General features: G+C 39.2%; 1 protein-coding gene and 1 pseudogene across 1 annotated transcript in view; one reads left to right on the top strand and one right to left on the bottom strand.

Annotated features, from left to right (window-relative positions):
• Positions 1 to 15,583, bottom strand: part of LOC102861545 (mth938 domain-containing protein-like) — a 20,106-nt gene extending 4,523 nt beyond the window's left edge. The window contains exons 1-2 of the mRNA XM_006882885.1: positions 15,434 to 15,583; positions 955 to 1,050 (exon numbers count right to left, since the gene is read on the bottom strand). Coding sequence (XP_006882947.1) covers positions 955 to 1,050; positions 15,434 to 15,565 — 228 coding nt within the window. The 5' untranslated portion in view covers positions 15,566 to 15,583. The remainder of the gene's footprint in view (positions 1 to 954; positions 1,051 to 15,433) is intronic.
• LOC102876404 lies at positions 4,397 to 4,714 on the top strand (annotated as a pseudogene).
• Positions 15,584 to 15,849: the final 266 nt, after the last annotated feature.

The raw sequence follows: 15,849 nt of genomic DNA, 5'->3' as shown, positions 1-15,849 counted from the left end.
TGGCACAGGACAGAGCGGAGGTTAGGGCTGTTGTACATAGGGTCGCTATGAGTCGCAGGTGACTCGACGGCACATAACAACAACAACAACAACAATTATTTTTCTATACATTTGAAAACATTTTGTAATAATAAAAGTCTTACAGATAAAAATTAAATTGTAATTCATTGAATTAAAACGAAAAAAGAATTAAATATATGAAAAAGGAATGAAATGTAAATAGATTATATGTTTATACATATGTACCTTTATGCATAAACAACTCATTGCTTTCAAATCAGAATTGTCTCATAGCTGACCCCTCTAGTGGATCTTCAGAGGTGGTAAATCACACAGGAGTCGTTTGCCCATCTTTCTCCCTTGAGGAGCTAGGAGATTTGAATTGACTGCCTTTAGAATGGGAGTGTAACTCTCACCCACTAAGCCATCAGACATTCCTATCTTTATGGAGAAGTGCCTATATTTGCAGATGTGTACAAGGAGAACCGGAACAGAATCCTCAAAATGGAGATATTGGAGGAGAAAAGCTTTCACTTTTTCATGTTGACATTTCTGCACTGTTAGAGTGCTCTACAGTGAGCATGTTTTACTTTTGTAATTACATTTTCTTCCCTGTAAGGGGAAACAAATAACTTGACTGTATCTAAAAAAGAAAAAGTACTGTAAAATGTAAAGATCTAAATATTGATAATTACAGGGCTTGAGAAATAAGGGCAGAAGAATGAAAGCATTCCTTAGAAACAGGTGAAGCAAGAGAGTCCCAGAATGAGGCAGAGAGAGGTGAACCTATCTCTCATCATAAACAGTAGCGTGTGCAGCCATTACTCTGGTCTGGCTCAGCAAACTGCGTGAGCAGGCTGTACAGAATTGGCCTCCCATAAAGGACATCTCTCTAAGGTGAAGGTCCAAGAGATCACCAGCTGTCATCAGAATGCTGTGCACATCAATACGTACCTTCAAGGCCTCGCTCATTCCCCGGCCAATCACAAGGGTCTGCACGCCCTTCCGGACAACCTCTTCTACATCTGCAGGCTGCACGCCAGGGGAATGCTGGATGTGGAAAGAGAAAAGTCTCCTCTTCTAATCCTTCTTTGCAACAGGTGTTCTTATGGGATTCAGTCAAGAAATATTTACTGAGGTTTATTCTGGGCCAAACATTGTTCTGAGCCCTAGGTATATCAGAGAAGATACAGCGCTGCCCTTAATGAGTTCCAAAACCCATTGTCTGTGAGTATGCTCTAACCCACAGCCAAGCTCCACTGGGTTTGCCAGGCTGTTATATCTGTACAGGAGGAGCCTTTCCAACTTTTTCCCGGGGAGCAGCTGGGGGATTCCAACCACCAATCTTTTGGTTAATGATCCAGTAGTTTACCAAGGCTGTTTAACAAGCTTACTTAAACCTAGTGAAAAATTTAGAAAAACAGAAAGGAAATACAATTGCATTTGAGCTGCTGTAAGGAACTGGTTCAGGGTATTATGAGAACACAGAGAAATGGCATCTTATTCAGACCTGTGAGGGGAATGCATCCCAGAGGATGGTGGCACGAGATGGGAAGGCAATCCAAAGGAAGTGACAGATATATTGAGACCAAGAATACAATCAGGCATTAGACAGCTTAGGAGGAAGTCAAGTGAGCAGGACATCCATGCAAGGGAACAGCATGTACAAAAGCTCAGAGGAAACCAAAAACCTTGTGAACCAAGAAGCTAGTAAACAGTTCAGTATGATTGGAGTGTGGAGAGACAAGTGAGGGAGACAAAAAGAAATAAAGTAATGGACTTGCATGTCATGTTAAATCCAGATTTTTTTTAAAATGTCATAAGAAATGCTTAAGTTTTCCTTTAATTTTTTAAAAAATATAGGCTTTGTGTGAAACTTTACAGAGTAAATCAGTTTACCATCCAATAGTTTATAAAAAGTTTTATGACATTGGTTACGTTTTTTTTACAATGTGTCAGCACTCTTAGGATTTCTGCCCTGAGTTTCCTTGTTTCTTTTTTGTCTAGACTCTTTCCTGTCTTATCTTTGTTTCTAGGAAAATGTCCTTTTGATTTTATGCAATTGATTGTTCCAGTCTCTGGCAGACCAGGAAGTCTGATCTGTTTATAATTTGCTCTTTTCTCCTCCTCTGCCCAGGACACTATATATTGTGTTGCAGGTCAGAGTGGTTTAGTGGTTTAGTGTTAGCCTGGTCTCAGGGTCCTGCAGGCTATGGTTATACTTTAGCCTACCTGTTCTCTTGAATCTGGCTTCTTTAATAGTTAGCTTGTTTGTAAGCTTTTAAGACCCCAGGTACTACTCACCAAGTAGGATGAAGAACACTGTCATTATAAACTATGTTGTGCCATCAGACATAGATGACCTCAAGTCTATGGTGTTTTGTCTTCAAGGATAAGAAATGCTTAATTATGTTTCAGAAATTGCCATGATTGTGGCTCTGTGTGCTGTATTCTCTCTATACATATACAGGCCACACCAACAATTATATATGCAAGACACACGGCTGACCCTCCGGCAGCTTTTCAGAGACTGTTAATCTTACTAGAGGAAATTGTCCATCTTTCTCCCATGGAGCTGCTGGTGGATTTGAACCGTGTGCCTTTGAAAATGCAGCACAGCTTCTTACCACTAGGCCACCAGATATTCACAATCAAATCTGTATCTGCAAGTGGGTACTGCTCCTTTAAGCAGTCCTAGATGGCCTAGTGGATGAGGAGTTGCCCTGCTGACCCAAAGGTGGATGGTTTTAATCCACTACTTGCTCTGTGGTAGAAATGTGGGCAGTCTCCTCCTATGCAGTTTAACACCTCTGAAAACCTGCAGGCAGGCCAGCTATGAGTCAGTTCCAACATTAAGTGAATGAATGAGCAATACCTCTTCAGGATACCCATCTGCTTTTGTGTCTATTTGTAGACTATTGTTTGTGAATACTATTGTTGCAGGATCATCTTGTTACCGCTGCTACTGTGCTGCTGTGTGCCATGGAGTCGAATTCTCTCTTGCTTTCAGTGTCTTTTTTAGCCTTGGTCATATTGTGCTGACTGCTCCCACTGCCTTTCCCTTCACCATTATTAACACGTATTTTCTATCTAGTTAATGATTTTCAGTCTCTCCTTATTCCATCCTTGGTAACCACCAAATAATTATTTTTTTTTGTGTGTGCATGAATTTTTTTCTTGGTTTTTTTTGTTTATAATAGCGGTCATTTCCAAAATTTATCCTTTCATGATTGACTTATTTTACTAAGTATATGCCCTCCAAATTAATTCATGTTGTGAGATGTTTTGCAAATTTGTGATTATTCTTTATAATTACACAATATTCCTTTGTGCAGATGTAGCAAAGGTTGCATTCCCATCCACCCACTGATAGATATTTAGTTTCTTTCTTTTTGCGATTGTGAATAATGCTGCATTGAACATGAGTGCATACAGGCCTTTTTGTTTCACTAATCTTATTCTCTTAGCCTATATACCTAAGGGTGAGATTGCTGGGTCATATAATATTTCCATTTCCAGATTTTCAAGTACATGCCATACTGTTTCCCAGTGTAGTACCATTTTACATTCCTACCAGCTGTGTCGAAGTGGAGAAGAGTACTTAATATCCCATAGAATGGCAAAGTAACAAACACATGTGTTTTGGAGAATGTACAACCAGGATGTTCCTTGCCTCACATGTTGTAAGGAGAGGCTATTCCTTAGAAAGGGCCATCATGTTTGGAAAGGTGGTGCTGTGGTGCTCAAGAAGAGTATTGACTATCCCTTGGACTGCTAGGAGAACAAACAGGTTTGCCCTAGAGAAGGTGAAGCCAGTCTGCTCCTTGGAGGCAAGGATTCTGAAGCTTCATTTGACATGCTTTGGACATGTTACAAGGAGGAACTGGTCCTTGGAGAGGGATGTCATGCTTGGCACAGTGGAAGAGAGGAAGACCTCCAATCAGATGGATTGATTCAGTCACTGGGGCAATGAAGATAGGCATATCAGAGACTAAGGTTGGCATAGGACAGAGCAGGGTTTAGGGCTCTTGTACATAGGGTCACTATTAGTCGCAAGCAACTCGACAGCACATAATAACAACAAACCTTAGTGAAATTAGATGGATTGGCTCTGGTCAATTTGAATCAGACAATCACATGTTATACTATTCAGGGAATGAAAAAGGAAGAATGTTATTTCATTCATAGTTAAAAATACAATTTCACATTCTATCTGAAAGTACAATGTTGTGATAGGATGATATCCATAAGTAGTTAAGAAAGACCTGTAACTATAATTATTACTGAAATATATGTTCAACAACTGACCCCAAAGAAAAGGAAGATTTTTTTTACAGTGTGTTGCAGTCTGAAATTGACCACATGTGCTGTCAAGGCGCATTAATGAAGGGCCACAATGGTGGGCCAGTCTAACACTGCAGCGTCGGGCCGGTGGCTGAATAGTACTCGAAAATAGTATTGCAATGCTGCAGGATTCAATAACTCAGATTATTGTGAGATGATACATGAGGAAGAGGATGTAAAAGAAGCCATAAGGAGGCTTCCTGAGCTCCCTTATAATGACAGGATGTTTCACATAAAAAGAGCCCTGGACCTAGCCATGCCGCAATGGATCTTTCCTAAAGAACACTGGACCAAGTATGAAGAGGACAAATTCTACCTTGAACCATATCAGAAAGAGGTTATTCAAGAAGGAAAAGAGAAAAAAGGGTGAAGAAATAGTCATGTAACTGAAATCTGTGGATGCAGCTATCTTCAAAAGATTTTTATGATGTTGGTTAAACATGAAATATCTAATTTAAGAACTAAAAAAAATGAATGCATTAATGGTAATTGGTAAGTAGAATACAATGAAGAAGGAATGGTAGTCAGAAAGTAGCAACGTGAACAGTCACCTGCTTCATGACTGATTTAGGCACAAAACCAGAATTTGACAAAAGCCAAAGGGTTACTCCAAGCAGGAGTAGATGCAGTATGTTGTTATGTGCCATTGAGTCGCCTGCAACTCATAACGACCCTCTGCAGGCTTTGAACCCTGCTCAATCCTGAGCCGGTTTCACTGTCTCTGACACACCTACCCCTATTACCATATAGATGCAGTATATAGTTCTGGATTTTACCAAGTCTCTTTGTGGGGTGAGTAGCCAGCTTCTGGTGACATTCTTCATAGAATCAATGTTCCAGAGCTAACAACAAAAGCAAATTCTCTCTGCTATCTTATAATATACAAGCTTACTTTATCAGCACCTTGTTGAGGAATTTCCACCAAGTCTGTCTCTCTCTCGCTCTATACCCTGGAGTCAGATCTGGCCATACCCACCCTCCATTGGGTTTGTGAGGCTGTAAATCTCCATGGGAGGAGACTATTCATCTTCGTCCCATGGAGCCATTGGTGGATTCGAACCCTGGAGATGTACTATGAGACATGCTGCCATTGAGTTAACTGCACAACTTGCTATGTACTCATCAGAGTTCCCTCAGATGGCACGGGGTCCAGTAAACAGTCTTCTAAATGAGAACATCTGAACTAAACTGCTTATCAAAGGGCGCATGCTCACGTTGGGAGAAGATGCAGAGCTCGTGCCCAGGCATCTTTGAACAGCATCTCTGCTTCTAGCTTTCCTTGTTGCCAACAAAGTTCTGAAGTGGTTTGGGAAGGTTAAATTATTTTCCTATAACACTGTTGAGGTTCAAAAATTTAAGGCAAAGCAAAAGAGATGGGGGGCTATTTTTTCACTTGGTTACAACACTTGGTTCTTAAGAATATAATACGATTGGATTAATGATCCTTTCTAGTATTATGGCCCTGTGATCAATTCTGGAACCACTTGGATCTGAATAGATATGATTTAAAGAACCTAAACATTTTTCTAAGGAGAATTCCCCCCCCCCCCGTACATAGATCAGAGTTGGGGAGTTTTACCTTTCCTAAGTAAATGCATTTCCTAGAATTACTGAACCACTACTTCACTTAACAAGGAACATCACCTACTCCGAAGAGGACCGTGATCCCCAGCCTCTAAGCTTTCATTCCAGTGTAGTGAAACAAGGACAGTGACTGCTGGAAATCAAGTGAAAGGTCATGAGAGAGAGTGTAAAACCGTGATCCTCCAGAGATTGAGAGGCTGGAGGCAGCCGCAGCCCATCAGCTGCCAGATCAATGGCACTCAAGTGATGAATTTGGCTGAGGCATGCTATACTACAGGTTCATGGTGTCATGTACAGAGCAATGAAAGATAACTCTTTTAACAGCCTGTGGATGTAGGTGCTGGCGGGCGATTACTCACAGCTTTGTACAGAGGCTTAGGATTGGAGCAGCAGACTGTTAGTTAGGCATCCTCACCCTGCTACCGGCTCTCTGGCTTTTTCAGTCCCTCTGGACAAACCACTAAGGTCATATTTCCTCATGGAAAGTCTGATTCTATTCCTCTTCTTTAAGAGGATTTTGCAAGAGGGTTTTGCAAGACTTAAAAAGATTTTATTTAAAAAACAAAAAAACAAACAAGCTTACTGTTTCTTTCCCCCTGTTTTGAGTGTAAGGTATTAATTGTAGAAAATGTTCAATACCCATTTTGCCAGCTAAGCAAGATGGCATCCAAGATGGCATCCAATATGGCTCAAGCATTTTCTATTTTATATTCAAGCTGAAGAGAAACCATGCTTTCAAGAAGTACTCCCTTCTGCCTAAGTAAAGTACACATAAATGGATAGTGGCAATGCTATTATCTAATTCTTTTGCTGATAAAGGCAGAGCCTGTGAGTAAAGGTTAAAGATCACTGGACCTGTCTGCCAGGGTGTTCAGGGTCTCCTTAGAGCTCCCTGAATTCTCTCTGCCTCTACCAGAACAGAGGCCATACACCTTTCTGGGAGCCTGATGAAGTCTGTGGCTCTTTCTTAGAACCATAGTTTTACAAGAATAAAATATTAAGGATTACAATGGAAATCAATTTTATGTAAATACAATGATCTGGTATAAAAACATGTATAATCTAGTAATATATGGATTGTTTTATTAATTTAGGAGAATGAAAATCTTTTCCAAAAGCTCATTTGCAGGTTTATCTTTACATCTCACAGTGCAGACTGTTAGCTGTCCTTTAAAAAATCCCATCTATTCCCTTTTCTGGTTCACAAAGCTGTTAAAGACTCTATTTTTCAGTGTTCCCTTATAGCTAGGTGTGGTAACATGACTGTTATTACTAATAAATTTCAGTGGAAGGTGAGCAGGTGAAATGATAGTACACCTACACTTAGGCCTTTGCCTTTTCTTTTTGTTTTGCATTCCTTATGAGTTCCTTTCATCATCTTTTGATGCTTCCTGGATTATTCAATATTTTGTCCTTAGCATTTTTAAGTATTACAACTTGAGGCTTGAATTTGTTCTGCATTTCCTTCAAATTGAGAAATGCTGAGCAAGTTCTTCCCTTTTGATTTTCTGACTCCAGCTCTTCGCACATTTTGTTATAATACTTTGCTTTGTCTTCATGAGCTGTCCTTCAAAATCTTCTGTTCAACTCTTTAACTTCCTGGTTTTTTCCTTATGATTTGGCTTCTCAGCATTCTAGTATAATAATCAGAGTCTCTTCTGACAACTATTTTGGTCTTTTCTTCCCTCTCTGTCTTTGTAATGACCTTTTGCTTTTTTCATGGATGATATTCTAGGGAAAATCAAAAGAAGATGAAGGAATACAAAGAGTCATTGTACTAAAAAGAATTGGCTGACATAGAACCAATAGGCAGTCAATAGGCAACATCATGATAGATGGAGAAAAGATTGAGCTTGTTAACTATTTTTTTGTTGTTGTTGCTTGGATCCACAATCAACACCCTTGGCACCAGCAGTCAGGAAATCAAAAGATGAGTTGCTTTGGAAAAATCTGCTGTCAAGGATCTCTCCAGAGTGTTAAAGAGCAATGATGACAGTCTAGAGACTAAGGTGTGCCAGACCCAGGTAGTACTATTTTCAATTGCATGCTATGCTTCTGAGAGTTGGACTGTGAATAAGGATAACAGAAGAAGCATGAATGTCTTTGAATTATGGTGCTGGGAAAGAGTATTGAACATACCATGGACTGCCAAGAAAAGAAACAGGCCTGTCCTAGAGAGGGTGAAAACAGTCTCGCCTTCAAGGATCCTGGTGCTCCATCTCACATACTTTGGGCATGTTGCCAGGAGGGACCAGTCCTTGGAGAATGACATCATGCTTGGAAGGGTAGAGGAGGGTCATCGCAGGAGAGAAGGACCCTGGATGAGATGGACTGGCACATTAACTGACAATGGGGTCAGGTGTCAGAGGTATTAAAGTTGGTCCTGGATAGAGCAAGCTTCAGAGCCTTTGTTAATAGGGCCACTATGAGCCATAGTTGACTTAATGGCACCTAAAAACAACAAACAACAACCTTGTAAGTTAGAACACTTGCATGCTTATCAGCAACTTCCATGTTTCTACAGCAAAGAAAGGAGATGCTGAAGCAACACAAAGGAAAAAATAGGGCCACCAGATGATTCTATAGTTTTACTCAGGCACACATAGGGTCACAATGGGTTGGAATTAATGTAACAGCAACGGACTGGGAGGTGACCTTATGTGACAGGAAATTCCATCACCTCCTCCACCCAGCTTAGACTGTCCATATCAGTATATGAGAGAGAAAAGGTTTTAACTTTCATAAGTCTCTGAGTTTTGAGTTTGTAATGTCAACAGTGTAGCCTCTATCCTCTGGGATTGCAGTGCAGCTTCTTGCCTTTTTTTTAATTTAAATTTGTGTGTGTGTGTGTGTGTGTGTGTGTGTGTGTATGTGTGTGTGTGTGTACACTACAAAATTGGATCTGACTGGTACAGGAGGAGATTGTCCCTCCTTCTCCAGGAAAGCATCTGGTAGATTCAAACTGCTTACCTCTGAGACTGCAGTGTAACTTCTTGCCACTAGGCCACCAGAACTTACCATAGCCTCTATCCTAACTAATGCATAAACACTTTCTGAAATTAACCATGACTGATTAGACAAATAATTTGTGGTAGGAAGTTAGGGAGGCAAGCTCACTAGATTACTACCATGGGCTATGTCTGATAGGCAGAATGTGTGCACTATATTAAATGGTAATTCGATTCCATATTTCCAGAAAAAGAGAGGGTGGGAAAAAGAGGTCTCTATCTTAGTTATCTAGTGCTGCTATAATAAACAGAAATTTATTCTCTCACAGTTTACGCATTTACACAGTCAATGTAGGGTGCCAGTTCTTGGGAATACTTTCTTTCTTGTTCAGTTCTGGAGAAAACTTCCTGTCTCCTTTCAGCATCTGTGCGATGGAACTTTACATGTGTCTTGGAATTAGTCATCCTGTGGGTCTCAGAGCTTCACAGCTCAGGGATCCTGTGTCCAAGGCATGAATTACACTGCTGACTCTTTTTCCATTGTGGTACTGATGTCCCTGGGATATCTGCTCATTTTGTGTAATTTTTTTTATATCTCACAAGAGATTGAAAGAGATTGACCCAAGGAAAGACCTAATCTTCTAGACTGCATTTGCCTCATTAACATAACTGCCACAAATCCTAACTCATTAGCATCACAGAAGTTAGAATTTACAATGCAGGATAATTACATCAGATCACAAAATGGAGGAAAGTTTTACTGAGAATCATAGCCTACCAAAATTGACACATATTTTGGGGGATACAATTCAATCCACAGCAAATAGTGAAGGTAATTGTGGCTGAGCATAAAATAGACAAATAGACATGTAGCTGTTATTCCTTCTCTTTCAAATTTATACTTGTTGCTTGCGGCGTAAATCTTTTGTCTCACTGAATGTGTTTCCAGAATTTAAAATTACAGTGTGTGGGGTTTTTAAAATAAAGCATAGGACATATCAGCAAGGCAAACATTTTATCTGGTCCTCAATCAAGGATAGCCATATTTTCCAACATTAGAAAAATCTTCTTAAAGGAGTTGGACTATGAATAATTCTTTTTTTTAAGTGTTAAATGAAAATTTATTCCTTCTCTTGTCAGCTATGAGTCTGTTCTGAATCAATAGTAACACACACACACACACACACACACACACACACTCACACACACACGCACAAGGCAATTGAAATACCAAGGTTTGGGTCAAGTGTACCTTCATTTTAAAAGTGACAGGTTTGTGCTTAAGCACTTTAAGGAGGTCCTTTGCAATGGATTTCCCAATGGGAAACATCAATTTGTTTATAGTTTGCTGCTCACAAGGATATTGATTATGAATCCAAGTAAAAGAAAATATTTGACAACTTGAAAATAAACAAATAAATAAAAATTATCCCCTCCCCAAAGTGGCTGATATCTACCATATTTGGCCTTAATAAATCAAAGTGGTAGGATCTAACACTTGGAGATACTTTAAATATAAATCTAGCCCTCGCAACCAACAGGATACTATTAGACTAAAAGAGAAAGGCTTGCAGATACTGGTGATGAATTAAGGAAATCTGCCCATGATTCTATTCTACTATTTTCCTACTAGTAGACTTAAAAGTCCCAAATGGGAGTAGGGAGTGTTGCATTCCACCTTTAATCCTCTTAAACTACTTGGTTTAAGATATCATGGATATCATTACATAATTTCTACATTACACACATTATTTCTGAGGGGCATAATTCAATCCATGCCTCCACCTCAAACTCCGTTACAACTAATTGGCAGTTAATTTAATGGAGATTATTACATCATTATATAATTTTCAAATAACATCATTATATAATTGCCAAACTACCAAGAATCATGGGATATTCAATTTGGTACATATTTTAGGGGACAAGTTTCAATTTGTGATACTCCTAATAACTCCATCTGGTGGTACCACCGTTAATCTTTGTACCCAGCTAATAGTGGTCATGTCTCTTTGTTCTAACCACCAAGACTTCCTTTCTATTGATTCAGCCTCTGGGGAAAGACCACAGAGACTTATTAATTCCTTAGGACATGTATTTGTTTATGGTACTGACAGTGGTTAACCGTGACTTAATTAAGAGAAAAATTTTTCACATTTTCTTTTCTTTTTTTAAATTATGATTTTACAAAAAGGTTTTCCATTCAGGAATATTTTATTATTTAATTAATCATAAATTAATTACAATATCTATTCTACGACCCCATTCTTCCCACTTCCTCCCTGTACTTCTTGGTTCCATTAACCCCACTATTCTACCCCTTCCTGACTTCTGAGTTTTATCCTTGGCAAAGGCTGCCCGTTCACACACATACTGTTAAAATCTAACTTATAACAAATCACATTAACCTACCTCAGAGAAATTGTCATAAAGGGAAAAATGTGTTAAAGGCATTTTAATAATTAAAAAAAAATTGGTGCAACCACTGTGGAAGGCAACATGGCGCTTTCTCAAAAAGTTGCAAATAGAGATACCATTCAACCCAGCTATTCCACTACTGGGACTATACCCCAAAGAGATCATAATTGACATCCAAGGAGATATATGCACACCCATGTTTATAGTGGCTTTGTTCACAATAGCAAGGAATTGGAAACAACCTAAGTGCCCATCAACAAGTGAATGGATAGAGAAGCTCTGGTATATTCACACAATGCAATACTATGCTGTATTGAAAAAGAAGGAACTCATGCAATATTATTCAAAATGGGTGACCCTGGAGGACATTATGCTGAGTGAAGTATCTCAGTCACAAAAGGACAAATACTGCATAGTGCCACTGTTGTACAACAGGACTGACATTGGGGTTGAGGGGAGACTGAGAAAGACGGGTTCAATAATGTATACTGCATTGAAATTGATGAGGGAGTAAACTGTCTAAAAGGGATATGTGATTAGGTATTTTTGTCATGACAGGAGTCCAGAGCAAAGGCTGCATAGTGGAGTGGACCTTGGGGGAGGGATTGTAAAATAATGAAAGAATTTTTCTTTTACTTTTCCAAGAGGGTAGTGTACTATGGAGGAGGGTTGGGAGGGGAGAAAAGTGCAACAATGAATGAATGGAAATCCAAAGTCTGTAAATTTTCACTGAAATTATAATAAATTAAAAAAAGTTATATGGAAAAAAAAATTTAGCAAACATTTTAACAAAGAGACAAGACCCTTTTCCCAGATCCAACAAAGAAAGCAAGCTTTCAACACTTTGAATTCGGGCTTCTACTTTTCCAAGTCGTGAGAAAAATAAATGTATGGCTATTAAAACTACTTACTTGTGGTATCTCTGTTATAGCAATGCAAAGAAAGTAAGACAGAACTTTGCACCAAGAAGTGAGGATGCAGATCTAACAAATACCTAAAATATGGAAGTGGTTTTGCAGATGGATAATGGGTAGAATCTGGAGACATTCTGATGTACTTTGTAATAATGCCCTAGATTGCCTTCAAGAGATTGTTGGTAGAATTAGGGACATTAAGGGTGATACTGTGGAGGACTCTGATAGAACTAAGAGATGTGATAAGAGCAAAGATAATCTTGGACAAAATGTCCCTGGAAATGTGAATGATGTGCTTCTGTTGAGACTTTTAAAACCAAATGATGAAAAGGTGATTGGATATTAGAGGAAAAGTGATGCCTTCAAGTAATGACGAAGTTGCCTCAATTATATTTAAATGTTTGGTGGAAAGTAGAGCTTGTGAGTGATGAATTTGAATACTTATCTAAGAAAATCTCTATGTAAGATCCTAAAAGTGCAGCATGGTTTCTCCTTACTGCTTATACAGGAGGAGATATATAGGTTTTTAAAATGAGCTATGTGAAGTGAAATGAAAGTTTAAAGAGCTGAAAAACTCTATCATACTAAAACATGTGTCCTAGAATTCTCACCAGGTACTTGATGACTCAATCTTTTGTTAAATGGATTAAACGTGATAAATTTATTCAACCACTGAAGCAAAACTTTCATCAGTTCAGACAAGACATGGAGACAGTACTAGATGAAGAAACGCCACCTGACTCCTGAGACTCTGTTCTTTCCCTTTCTGTGCAATATTGTGTTGGAGGTTCTAGGCAAGGTAATTAATTATACAAGAAGAATAAACAAAAGCATCCAAACTGAAAGGGGAAGAGTGAGATAATCTGTGTTTGCAGATAAAATTACCTTGTATATAAAAAAATCCTATGGAATCCATACATAAACACACAGGAAATATTGAAGCAGAGAAACAAATTTAGCAAGTTTTAAGGGTACAAGATCAATATACAAAAAATCAGCTTTACCTCCATATACTGCCAGTGAACAATCTGAACATGCAATTAAAAAATTACCTGCTAAGAATAGCACCAAAAAGAATATAATGCTTACAAATAAAATCAACAAGGAAGTACAAAAACAGTATATGGAGAAGTACAAAATATCATGGAAAGAAATTAAAGGAGATCTGAAAACTCTGAAAATAAGATATAGGTATGGAGAAGAAGAGTGGATATTGTTTAAGATGGCATTACTACCCAAACTTATTTACTGTTCAACACATTGTCTATTAAAGTCCTACATGGCTTTTTTGCATAAATTGACAAATTCATTCTAGCACTCACATGAAAATGCAAGAGACCAAGAGTACAGAAATTAATCTTGAAAATGACAAACCAAGTTGGAGAACTCCCATTTCCCAATTTTAAAGCTTATTGCAAAGCTACAGTAACCACAGCAATACGAGACTGGCATAAAAATAGACATATATGACAAAAAAGACATACACGGAGTGGGAAATAATTGACTTATCCAGGAATAAATCCATATAATTCTGATTAATTTTTTCAAAAAGAAACAGGTAAATAAAAACTGGAACTGTCTTATACTGCTGCAGAAACGTAAAAAGGTCTACCTGCTTAAGAAAATATTTCCTCAAAAAGTTAAATATGTACTTATCATTTGATTCAGCATTTATACTCTGAGGTGTTTACCCAAGGGAAATTAAAACAATATTCACACAAAAACAATATTTATAGTCATATTATTTATACTAGGCAAACTATGGGAAAAGTCCAAATGTCCATCTCATGAATAGATAAACAAAATGTAATATATTTATTAATGTGGGATATTATTAAGCCATATAAAGGAATTGGGTATTAAAGTATGCTATAAATGGACAAAATTTGAAAACATTGTGTCAAGGGAAAGAAAGCAGAAAAGCCTATATAATGCACAATTCCATTCATATGGATAAGCAAATCTTCAGAACAGGCACTAGAAAGTAGATTTGCCCCCTCTGTAGACTGGGAGCAAAGAAAACAAGGGGAGCAGATAGGATGTCACTACTAATGGGCTGTTGTTGCCTTACTGACCCTCCAGTGGGGTTTCTGAAGGTATAAATCACATAGAAGGATACTGCCTATCCTCCCACTACACATCTGGAGGATTCCAACCCAGTGACTTTGGGATTGCAGCGCCTCTTCTTATCACTAGGCCACTGGAGCTCCCTAAGGCGTAGGGTTTTCTGTAGGTAGAGCTCTGGTGGCCTAGTGGCAAGAAGCGGCACTGCAATCCTGAAAGCAAGTAGCTGAGGCCACCAGCTGCTCCGTAGGAGAAGGCTGGACAATCTCCTCCCGTGCGATTAACTGCCTCTGAAAACCCGCTGGAGGGTCAGGGTCAGCTATGGGTCAGTTCCGACTCGATGGTACACAACAAACAACAACAGTGATAAAAATGTTCTGGAATGAAATAGTGCTAATGTATACAAGTTTATGAATACACTAAAAACAACATTTGCCCTTTAAAAGGATGAGTTCGGAGTATGTGAATTTTATCTCAAAAAAAGGGAGGGGAGAAGTAGGCCATTAGAGGCTGCATCTCCCCACACACGTCACACTCTCCACACTCCGAACCACAGCCCCTCCGCTCCACAACTGTGGCAAAAGCCACTGGCTCCACTGAGAGGGATCGGTGCACTTGAGTCCTGTATGCCGTGTTCCAGAGGTATGCTGGACAGGATGGTCACATCCCCACCTTCTCCTAGGGAGAGTTCCTGACCTTCGTAAATATAGAACAGGGTGCCTTCACAAAGAACTAGAAGGAACCCTGTGTCCTTGACCTCAAGACGAAGGAACTGGACTCAACTCTGACCAGCAGCTAGATTTCCAAGAATTTCTTAATCTTGTTGGCGGACTTGCTCAGGCCTACCATGGCTCAAGCATGTACACTAGCAAACCTGAGATGCCCGTGAGCCTGGCCTCCAAGGAAACCCTTTCCCTCCAGACCCCGAGTCACTGGGGACTTCGCACAGCCCACACACACCCTGACCTAGCACACCCATAACCTCGTGCAGGCCACCCTTGCTGGTACTAATAAAAAATCTGGTTTCTTAAAAACAAACAATAGAGAAAGAGTTACTTCTGTTCCCTTGGGCCTTTTAACTTCCTCAATTCTTTATTGCTGTCAGAACCACTGAGCTAGCTTCTGAGGGTTTGTGCAATGCCAACCAAACACTAAGTTTACCTCAGTTCCTGTTTCTCTCCAGTCCCAAGCCCGACTGCCCCCTGGCCACACTTTGCAGTCCTTGTAGGTTTTAGCACAACCTTGTACTTTCATCTGTCCCCAGGACAGAGAAGCAATTTCAGGGGAAGACATAGGAGCTTAATTGAAATCTGAAATAAAAAGAAAAATATACTATATTAGTTATGAAGTTATGTTTAAGGAGATTCAAAAGTATAAGGATAGACAGTTCTGGGTCCCTATAATTTAGGAAACATCTTTGTCATTGATGCATTTGGCACTTCTTCTATAGAGGTCTAAACAGTAAACCGTTATCCATGGGGAACTGAATCACCCAGCAATGCAAACCAGATACACACACTTAGCAGATTCAGGGGGAAATCCTTGAGATATTTTTGAGAGATATAAATGAAAAGGTG

Source organism: Elephantulus edwardii, unplaced genomic scaffold (genome assembly GCF_000299155.1).
Source record: "Elephantulus edwardii isolate Elephantulus edwardi_28Jun2011 unplaced genomic scaffold, EleEdw1.0 scaffold00025, whole genome shotgun sequence".
NCBI lineage: Eukaryota > Metazoa > Chordata > Mammalia > Macroscelidea > Macroscelididae > Elephantulus > Elephantulus edwardii.
The sequence above is the reverse complement of the archived record's forward strand: the minus strand, read 5'-3'. Positions and strand labels throughout refer to the sequence as shown.